The 11,457-nt window shown below is 38.5% G+C and overlaps 1 protein-coding gene across 4 annotated transcripts; it reads left to right on the plus strand.

Annotated features, from left to right (window-relative positions):
- The first annotated feature begins 1,081 nt into the window (after positions 1-1,081).
- LOC117828115 (tRNA selenocysteine 1-associated protein 1-like) lies at positions 1,082-7,052 on the plus strand. Of its 4 annotated transcripts, none has more exons than XM_034705114.1 (9): positions 1,082-1,257; positions 2,859-2,956; positions 3,021-3,135; positions 3,219-3,268; positions 3,356-3,487; positions 5,047-5,163; positions 5,269-5,473; positions 5,550-5,595; positions 5,752-7,052. In XM_034705114.1, exons 1-9 carry the CDS (start codon positions 1,234-1,236, stop codon positions 5,910-5,912), a joined length of 948 nt encoding a protein of 315 aa, XP_034561005.1. In that variant the 5' UTR covers positions 1,082-1,233; the 3' UTR covers positions 5,913-7,052. The 4 variants fall into 4 exon arrangements, with proteins under 4 accessions (XP_034561005.1, XP_034561006.1, XP_034561007.1 ...); XM_034705115.1 differs by having other exon boundaries at positions 3,036-3,135; positions 5,263-5,473; XM_034705116.1 differs by having other exon boundaries at positions 3,036-3,135.
- The last annotated feature ends 4,405 nt before the right edge of the window (positions 7,053-11,457 follow it).

Consider the following 11,457-nt stretch of genomic DNA (forward strand, 5'->3'; position numbering starts at 1 on the left):
GTGTATCCATGGTAACGAGCACCACCGTTCAGCGTACCGTCCCGAGGTCCAACAGAGTTTCTCTCTACGGCAGCTGTCAATCAAAGCAAACCCAAAAGTAAAACCCTGTTTTTTAACCTTTGATAAATAACAAAAAATAGACTTTTAAGAAAAAAAGGCCTTGAACATAAAACAGTCAAATAATAACTACATATCACCACAGCATACGGGTGTGTGAAACATTGGTACGATGTGTATTTATTTTTTAAAGTTTTCAACCTATACTGCAGCCAGCCACCAGGGGGAGCAGTATTTGTGGAAGCCTCACTTCCAGCCAAGCGATCGGACGTCCATTTTTCTTACAGTCTATAGTGAGAACCATAGACTGTATAAAATATGGACATAGTACCTGTGATGTCACCCATCTGTTTCTGAAGCGCTGTTTTGAGGCCAATCGTCGGTGGCAGCCATATTGCTGCTGTCGAGCGATTGTGATGTAACCAGGTGGGCTTTGAGCCTCCGAGCCAACAGCTACAGTGTCCCCGGCTGCCAATCAGGTCAGCTGTGCCTCTCATTGGAAGACTCATAATCTCAATATCTTAGAAAAAAATTCACCCGCCCTACAGTGTGTGCCGACTGAGAAATGAGCTATCCAGACTAACCCTCGTCTTTTGTACCAGGCTGTAAACATGTTTATTTCTGCAGTAAAAATCTTGTTTTTTGAATTGGTGTGTATGTGGTTTCTGGTACTTCCGGAGCCAGCCTCAAGCGTATCCTGGATGAACTGCAGTTTTTACCACTTCCGCATTGGACTCATATTTTTAGACCAGAGGTTGCCACTTGGTGAGACCATTACCATCTAGCTGGGGTGGTTTTTACGTGGTTTATGATACTGAATACTGTTTTTTTATATTGTAAATATAAAAGCCCTACAAGAGGCAAATTAATATACAAAATACGCAGAGTAAAAAACATTTATAAATATACTAAACAAATTAAAAACCAGAGATAAATGATTAAGAACTGGTGGGAAAAAAGCAGTCTGAACATTTTGTCGACACTTCAGACGTACGTATGTAACGTGTGACGCTAAACGTACGCTCCCACTTGAATGACGTAATGACGCAATGTTAGTGTACTTCTTCCTTCAGTGGTGTGTGAATTAGCATGTGCGTGAGGGAAGATTCAGCCTAGTTTAAAATAATAACCAGTGTTAACCAAGATTTGATTTGATCACACTGTTTCAGCGGCACCATGAGCACGCTATGGATGGGCAACGTGAGTTTGTTTTCACTTTTGACGGCGACACATTAGTCAGCGCAGGATCACTGCTAACTTAGCTAGCTCGGTGTTAGCTTAACACGCTGTTTGAATGGATCATGATTACAAAGGGAGGTTTTAAAATCGACCTGTTTGGACATTTTTCATCATTCTGGTTATTTTTTAAATGTTAACCCCCAATGCAACACGAAACAGTGTTCTTTATTAGAGTAATGCTAACAGCTCTGCTCAGTGTTGTACCTGATGTGAAGTTATCTGCTTCAGGAGGGGTTCAAAAGGTCATATTTCTTATTATTCAACATCGAAGTACTGATCAAAAAGACAAACAGTTGCAGCAGCTACAATAAGACATCAATAAAGAGAAACGGACAGATAACAATACTTGAATACAGATGCAATACTTTGATTTCCGGTGCAATACCTCAATATCCATGTACAATATTGTAATTTATCCCATAACATATCTTTTTATATTCATCTACTACATGTGCACTCTGGCTAAGGCTAAGTTAACTTATTTCATATCTTTAAAAGTGCCTCTATACCTTTCTTTGTACAGATAGTATTTTTATTTTTATGTTGAATTTTTGGATTTGTGTTTAGGTTTATTTATTATTGCCCTTACTGTCTTGTTGTGTCCTTACTGTCTTGTTGTGCTCTTACTGTCTTGTTGTGTCCTTACTGTCTTGTTGTGTCCTTACTGTCTTGTGTCCTTACTGTCTTGTTGTTAAGTACCAGTGTTCCATTCACCACGTCAAATTCCTTGTGTGTGCGAGCTCACTTGAATCTTGAATCTTGAACAAAGACAAAAGCAGCACGTGTCAGTCTGAATAAAGATAAGAGTCCTTCCTTGGATTAAAGCTCGATCAATCAATAAGCAATCATCTTTATTTATATACTGCCAATTCCCAAGGTCCATGATAGGCCTCCTGTGTCTGTCAACAGAGGGAGCATCAGCTGATTCACATGCTCTCTGGTATATCAGTGTGTCCCTGAGTGTCACGTGCATGTGAATGACAAGAGAAAGCCACATCATTCAGAAACATGATGTCTCTTTTCATTCATTAATCCATAAAGATGGTATAGATCATTTACTCGATCGCCTCACTCACATTAAAAGCTGGATGTCCCAAAACGTTTTGAACCCTGACAAATCTAATATGATGATGATTTGTGGTCATTTTCAATTCTCCACCCTTCTCCATGACAAACCTCCGAACAATAATATCACAATGAAAGCCACAAATCTATGAGTGTCATTCGACTCATATCTGTTTTGATACTCATGTCAAAATACTGTTGAATCCTGTTCTATCTGAAGCAAATCTCTAAAATGTTAAGCTTTCTCCAAAATATTAAAAAGACCTTCTGACCCCAGATCAGTGGATGCTGCTCTACTGGATGACCAGCTTGACGTTAGTGACCCTAGACTGCTGAACTCTGCCATCAATAATAAGACAGTCCACATCCATAGCTTCTTTTAAATCATCTCTCAACCTCTATTATTCTATCTTCTTATGCCCTGTTTTATAATCTATCTTACTGTGACTGTTTTACCTGTTTTGAGTCCTCTCTGATCTGTGTGTGTCTGTGTGCAGCTGGAGGCCTACATGGACGAGAAGTTTGTCATCAGAGCGTTCTCCACCATGGGGGAGACGGTGGTTAACGTGCGGATCATACGGAACAAGATGACAGGGTAAGTGTTAAATCCACAGGTACAGGTGTCCGTGTGAGAGACCTGTCATTCTGACGTTAAACAGTGTGTCATCACCCAGGGGGGCTCTGGGGTACTGCTTCGTGGAGATGACGGACGAGGCCACGGCCGAGAGGTGTCTACGAAAAATCAACGGGAAATCCTTACCAGGAGCAAACCCGGTATGAACAGGCTTTTCTTTCACAGCAGACATTTCTGAGAGATTACAGAGAAGACTGTTTAAACCTAAGTTTCTCTCTCACAGCCAACACGCTTCAAGTTAAACAGAGCCACGTTTGGAAAACAGGAGAGCGGGTGAGTCAAGATGAAGCAGGATAGATGTTACTGTAAATGTTCACACACACACACGTCATGTGACTCTGTTTGTTCCTTTCCTTCCAGTCAGATGTACTCTCTGTTCGTCGGAGATCTGACTCCAGAGGTGGACGATGGGATGCTCTATGAGTTTTTCTACAATCGTTATCCTTCCTGTCGAGGAGGCAAAGTGGTGCTGGACAGCATGGGCAACTCCAAGTGAGTGGTAACCATAGACTGTATAAATGATGGACATAGTATCTGTGACGTCACTCATCTGTTTCTGAAGCACTGTTTTGAAGCCAAACGTCAGCGGGTGCCATATTGGAAATGTTGAACTCAACCAAACGTCTGTCAAGCTAGTGTGAGGTAAAGAGGCGGGGTTTAAGCCTCCTAGCCAACAGCTACAGTGTTCCAGCCTGTCTTGTCAGTCATGTCCTTAAATGGGCAAAACTGGTAATCTTAATAGCTTCTGAACTGTTTCGTATAGTGTGTGCCAATCGAGTAATTGGCTATTCAGACCATGTCCCTGAAATAAATCCTGAGTTTGATTCACAGCAGATGTTTAAGACCTCACCTTCAAACTGTGGTTGTGTATCAACCATAATCTACTGATATGTCATCACAATGTATTTAATACGCTTAATAAACTGAAATACTGTAGACAAGGAGATGATTTACAGTCTATAAAACAAGAAAAACATGTATAAAAGCCAGACTATCCTTTATTTAATATAATAATAATAATAATACATTTTATTTATAGGCGCCTTTCTCTGCACTCACGGACACCGCACATATGTGTATATATATATATATATATATATATATACACATACACATACACATACACATACACAAATTTACGCATTAAAGGAAACAAAATCAAAATTCAAAATGAAAACAATATAAACTGACAAATTGGTAAGAAGATAGAAACAATAAAAAGTGACAGTGCAATTGGTGTCAGACGGAATAGGCGGTTTTAAACAGATGTGTTTTGATTTGAAATGGGGGAAAGAATCTGTGTTATATCAAAGTGATTCGTTTTTATTTTCCTTAAGTGAACCGTAACCTGACACGTCAGACTGTTTCACGTACCCATTGTATGTGGTACTGGATACGTCACATCCATCTGGGTAACACCCCACAGATGGTGTTAGGGAGGAGCAGAACCTTCAAAAACAACTTGGCAGGTGATTGGATGCTCTGTCCTTCATTCATTACGGGCTTATCAGTGCAAGAAAACGTATGATGTAGTAGGCGCCGTGCACCAATGCCACGGAGTAAATGTACAACACAAGCTCGACAGGAACTCGCCCTGAATGTTTGTCAATAGTCCAATTTGTAAATATCTAACTGTATCCTTTTTTCACTTACCATCTTTATTTTACATGAACCTCATCCACAACAATTCTCATCGAGTTTTCTTGATACACCTCTGGAGAGAGCATATTTCACCACTTCTGATAAAACTGCTGCTACAGCCGCTTCTTACTGCCCGCAACTAAACACGCCTGTAGCTATCGTCTCTTTCACCTCAAATGATGCTGATTGGTTTGGTCATTCTCTGACTGGGAACAAGCGAATCAGCTATAGCTTTGTAGGATGGATCCACCCAATGACAGACATGAAATCTGGCTAATCCATCTGCTTTGTAAGGTTCAAACTGTCTTTAAGTCCAAACAGAAATCCCAGCTCTACATTTCTGTGAATTAGCAGATGACTGTGTGGATCAGATGGTTGGCAGTAATCTGACCCTGTCTGTGTCTCTTTAGGGGCTGTGGGTTTGTTCAGTTTCCAGATGAGCGTCTGCAAAAGCGAGCGTTGGAGGAGTGTCAGGGTGCTGTGGGACTGGGGAGTAAACCTCTGAGACTCAGTCTGGCTGCCAACAAGTGAGTCCGTCTTTAAACGTTTCACTCTGTATTAATCAAACTGTTTTCATGTCGCATCTCAATGTGTCGTAACTGAGCGCCGTGTCTGCTCCTCCTGAGTTTAAGGAACCGTCAGCAGCAGCAGTCTGAAAACAGATCGTGGCAGTCCAACTCTTCTCATCAATATAACTACGACCAGTACAACCAGTACAACCAGTACAATCAGCAGGCCTACCCTGGCTACTACAACTCCTGGGGCTATGACCAGAACGGAGGAGGATACGGCTACAACTACCAGCCGTACGACTACACTCAGTACCCCCCTCCTCAGGTGAGAACTGTCAGTGTTCAGAAACATGTTAACAGTGATTGGTCCTAAATCTTCATCACATGACCTCTGCTTACAGGAAGCTGAGGCTGAAGCTGAAGCTGTGCAGGATGATGGACTTGAAGGTTGGTGTTTTTTTTATACCAGGTGATTTTGACACACTTATAGAATAGAGAGAAGTCTTTTATTTTTACAGTCGGGCTTCTTTTCCCACGTTTGGCTCTTAGTGACATGGAAATATAAATATAAGATTTCTTCCACCCTCTGTCTCTCTGTTTCAGACCCCAGCCCGGAGCTGGACGTGGTGGAAGCCAACAGGAAGTTCATGGAGCTCAGTGAGGAACTGTATGATGCTATGATAGACTGTCACTGGCAGCCTGCTGAGTTCTCTGCAGAACAGGACTTTATGACATCCAGCCTGCCAGAACCCCTCTACTGCTGAGACTGAGCTCTTTACCTTTCACTTCCACAGAGTGCTCATGCTCCTGTCTCCTGGATTAATGGCCAGATGGATTATTTTTTTATGGACACATTGGAACATCTTTAAGAGTGTATAAAGTTTGTACAATGAATTGAATATGAATAGTCTTCAATAACAAGAAAATGTTTATGCTTTTTTCTTTTTTTTTTTCAAACTTGCTGGATGCAACAGATAAAAAGAATGAGAAGTTTTCCTTCACAGCCTGGCTCCCTCTCTCTGTTCGTTTCTCCAAAGAGTTTGATCAAAAACTCAAACCAAAAAGCCTCTGAACCAATCAGAGCTTAACAAGTAGAAAGATGCTCAGCTAATAGCTAGTTCCAACATCCAGTGCAAAAGAAGATCAACCTGAATCAGGGCAGATCCGTCTGAACATGAGGGTCTGTTCAGAGTTATGATCTCTGATTGTCACTTCCTGAATGTTCTAAGTGGGTTTAAAAACTCAGAGCACTGTGTGTGCTGAAGATGAGACTTTGTTCATGTAGTGATCATGTTCTCAGCCTCTTGTTTTGTGTGTTGAATGGGCATAAACATTCAATTTAGGCTGAGCTTGTTAGGTCTCTGACAGACGTGTTTGAAGTCATAATGAGCTCCAGAAAACGCTATAACACAGAAATAAATCATTTAGCTAGTTATGTGCTTCACCACAGAGACTATGGATCAAATCAATATCATCACAAAGGGTTTGACATTAAATGCTGAGTTTGCCTCAAACATAAAAAAACAACATTGCTCATGTTGAAAATATCAGTCCCAGGGTGACGCTGATGGGAATATAATATAAACATCTACTAGTGATGGGGGGATGGAGCCTAATAAAGTGCTTTCTTCCTGTCTGCCAATTAAAATTCAAAGCTTTGAAGCTTCAAACTCAGCAGGCACAGTGACATTGGCGTGTAACACTCAAAGCGGCACTCTCAATGATGGTCTGAAGCACGGATATACCTCTGTGTTACCCATTGTGTCAATCTAAGACACTGCCCTGCATTGTGAAATCAAACTGTCCGTATATCTGTCTACCCCTGTTCAGATGTAAGCTTGCTGCTTTGAAAATACTTTAGTGTGAGTGTGTGGAAAATAAATGAGAAACTATGTGGTCATTAAGCTTTCCTGTTTATTATGTTGTCTATGCAGATATAAAACATAGTAACCATGTTTGGTAGTTAAATAAGTAGCCCCCTTTTAACATTTACAGATCTCAAAGATGCTATGAACCATGCTATGATACAGAAGCTGAAAACTGTCAGGCCAACTGGAGAGTTTTGGCATTTCATCTCTGAAACAGAACTTCCGGGTATACGCTTTCTAGCCCTCTAATATATAGGGATTTATATTATTATTATATTTATTATTATCATATATTCACACAAAACAAAATGACTCACTTTCTGGCGAATCATAACTAATGCTTGCATGTGGGATCATTAGCACTGCTACACCGGTGCACAAGACAACTTGACAGGATAAGTTATTCCAATGATGAATGGTTCACACAAGATAACGTGACAAAACAAGAAAGCTTTCTTGTTCAATTCAATTAATAAGTTGTGAAGATAGTAAGTTGTACAGTGGCCCTGAAGGGCAAAACACAACAATTCAGAAAGCACAACAAAGTTTCACAAAACTCAACATTACTGAAAACATGACATTTCAGAAAACACAAGTTGCCTATCCTCAACATCACAGGGCTTTTTCTGAAGTCTTTTCATTCCACGATTTGGATATTGTACATCAAAAACAAAGTTCAAACTCCAGTGTGAGGAAAGTGTATAAATTCCATCTCCCATGGACACTCCGCACCAGGATTCAAACCCAGGACCTTTTACATTGAAAGGCAGCAGCTCTGTCCACCACACTACAGGGCACCTTTGCAGTGCTTGCCTCTTTGGCTGTTTTAATTTCACATTTTTTTGTTGTAGTTTAAAAGCACAGCTCTTGCAAGGAAACTTTTTTGTTTTCATCTCACATTTGAAGCCCTTATTGGGTTTTAAACCCAGAACCATCAGATTGAAAGGTAGTAGGTCTGTCCTCAACACCACAGGTCTGCTTGGATTAGTTTACTTTTTTAGGTCTTTTCATTTCATGATTTTTGTCTAAAGCACAGGTCAAACTGTAGTGTGAGGAAAGTGTTTCCCCGCTGGTATTCAAACCCAGGACCCTTGCATTAAAAGACAGCAGCCCTGTCCACTTTGCCTCTGGTTGCTTCTCTAGGTTTTTTCATTTTTATCTTAAAAAACCCACCACCCTCCATTCTTATAACAAACCAGCTCTATTGGAGTAAAGTTCAGATACTGAATAACACTGAATTAGGTTATTGTCTCATTTTAGACAAGCTAAAATGAGACCTGGACTATTTGTAGTGGGTAAAAGGAATATGCTGATCGGGATAAGTAAAATGCACTCAAGTTAAAAAACTTGATATGCAAGACTTCCTGAGTTGGCAAGCATGTGAAATCCTCCCATATCATCACTTTCATCATGTGGTTTGGCTTCGACTGCAACCTAGTGGCTTTATATCATACTGCACCACTTTCAAAACTTCACTCACAGAAATTACTACCATATCAACTCCGTATCAGGTGCATAGATGCACGTATTGGCTAGAAATTCCTGATAACATATTGCCATAGTAATTGTTGCATAGCCCAGTTCCAACAGACAGACAGTAGCTTTTCTTCAAATTTGAATGTCACATATTTTATTCTGTTGGAACTTTTAAAAGTAGAAAAATACTTCATACATCTATTTCATAAGGCAGGTGACTCAGAGAGGAATCAGTCCATCAGAAATATAAAGCAAACTCTGGCACACTATTTAACATTTTAGAACCAAAACATTGACAGTAAATGTACTTTTGACTTTGATGGTGAGCTGGAGTTGCTCTGTTTTTGTTCTTTAAAGAATGGCTATGTGGTAATACTTATCAAACAAACACTGATTCCATCTTTAAGTTACAGAAACGATTTATGAGAATCAAAAAATGATCAAATTACTTTGAACCAACCAATGCATTATTTATTAGTTTAAAGGCCCACTAGAAGAGCCAGAATTCCATTTCTACTAGAAAGGCCACGAGAGGTCATTTTGACTGACATATTCTAAATTGTATCATCTTTTATGATAAATACCCAATCTAGATAATGATGTGTTTATTGTTTAAGGATATACTATATATTTATGAAAATATATATATATTTATTTGAAACTTTCCTCGGCGAGTCACTTTCATCTGCTTCTTATTCAGATAGATCGCCGGTCTGCACTATTAGAGTTGTCTATTTTTCTCAGTTTCAATCCAAAACTTTTCAAATTGCTTTGTTCACTACGGTGATAGTTAGGCATATGTCCAGCGTGTAAATATATCAATCCTAACATCATTATGACTGCCTGTGGCCGAAGTTGGTAAACATGATCATTTAATTGTTGCCTTTTGTGCAACTGGTATAAATGACATTTTAACTATTGATGAAAGAAAACATTGTTTCTTTTTTTAAAGTTATATTTTTGGCCTTTTTGCCTTTATTTTATAGGACAGGTGGAGAGAGACAGGAAATGTGGGGAGTAGAGAGAGGGGGAAGACATGCAGGAAATGGTCGACCGGCCGGGAATCGAACCGGCGACCCCTACGATGAGGACTGTAGCCTCTATATGTGGGGCGCTTAGACTGCTAGGCCACCAGCGCCCCGAAAGAAAACATTTTGTCTTTAACATTAAGATGATGTTTTGATAATATTCTTCAGGTAACAGACAAGGTCTTGAGTGTAATATTCAAAGAACATCTTAAGGATGTTTATCGATTTAAATAATGTTCCTTTTTTGTAATGTGTTAATGAAAGAAGAACAGTTGTCTTTAACATTCAGAGGATGTTTTGATAATATTAATTAGGAGAAAGATTTTTGAATATTTTCTATAAAATGTTCCCATAATGTTACTTAATAAAAAAGAAGAAACATTCTCAAAGCAACATGTAAAGAATGTTTTCAGGATGTTTCGGACGCCTCAAGTCACAAAATGTTTTGTTTAAGAATATTCTGGTGATATTTCATTAGAATAAAGACAAAATGTTTTATCTTTAACATTCAAAGGATGTTTTGATAACATTCTTTGTGTCACAGACTATTGAATGTTTTTAGAGTATGTTATCTGAGAACATTTTGTGAACATAAAGAAAACTTCCTGCTGAGATTGTTTCAAGAACATTAGGGCATAATATTCAATTGTTGTTGTCACTTAACATTTTATTAATGTTTTTAGAGAATGTTACTAAAGAACAATCTGTGAACACAAAGCAAACTTTCCGCTGAAAACATGACAGTAACATTCTCTGTAACATTAACAGGATGTTTTCAGGACAAAAATTGCTAGCTGGGACTGTTATTTAAGCTTAAATAATTATATTACTGAATTTCAAAGATGAATTAAATTTGTGGTTGTAGGTTAGTACAGTTATTGGCACACATCTCATCATACATCTCATAAACATCTCAGTCACTCCATCATTATGTTTACCAGCAAATTTTTTCAACATAAGATGGCACTTTTTTATGTTTTAAACATTTTAGGGGTATCCAGAGGGCACTTTTTTATGTTTTATACATTTGAGGGTCATTCAGAGGACACTTTAAAATATTTTATACATTATAGGTGTATCCAGAGGGCACTTTTTCCATGCATTTTGCAATGAAAAGACATCTGAGAAGGCAATCTGTAATGTTTTATCTAATCCAAGAGGGCACTTTAGCATTGGTGGGTGATTGCTTACACACAAGCTATCATCTTGCTGTCGATATCTTGTTGTTTTCACCATGCTCTCGTCACCTTGATCAATAATTATCATCCTACAATATATGTTGTTTTCTATATCTGGTTTACACGTGTATCTTTCCGACAAATTTAAAATTTGCTTTATTTTTTTCTTGCATGTCTTCATTTTGCTCTAATGATGTTGATAAACGAGTTATCATTTTGCTAAAGTGATTTTAGTTTCTTGAATTATCTTGAGTTTATATCTATATCTTACCTTATCTTCAACACTTTGTTGCTCTAGTTCTTATTGACACATTATAATGCACTTGTCTTGTTCACGAAGGTTATGTTTAAGTTTTCTTGTTCACACATTTTTTTCATCTTGCCCTTGTGATCTAGTCTGAAAAGGTTTTCCATTCTGCTTCAGTGAGTTTGCTTCAAAGGTCAACATCTTGTTGAAAAAAAAATGACTTCTTCTAGTTACGTTGTTAACACGCTTTTTTAAAAATCTTGTTCAACAATTTGTGTTGCTTTGGTTCCTTTTTCAAAGTGATCAATCAGCGTATTAATTATCATGTGAACAAATTAAAAATGTTGCTTTGTTTATCTTGCTCTAGTAAACTTGATTGTATAAGCATTCGTGTAGCTAACGTGATATTTTTTCACAGGTTAACATCTAGTTAAAATAATAACCCACCCTGCTAGTAATCCAGTTAATTGTTTTTTAAATTATGTTCAACAATTTGTGTTGCTTTAGTCCTG

The sequence above is a fragment of the Notolabrus celidotus genome, chromosome 16 (assembly GCF_009762535.1).
Source record: "Notolabrus celidotus isolate fNotCel1 chromosome 16, fNotCel1.pri, whole genome shotgun sequence".
Lineage (NCBI taxonomy): Eukaryota > Metazoa > Chordata > Actinopteri > Labriformes > Labridae > Notolabrus > Notolabrus celidotus.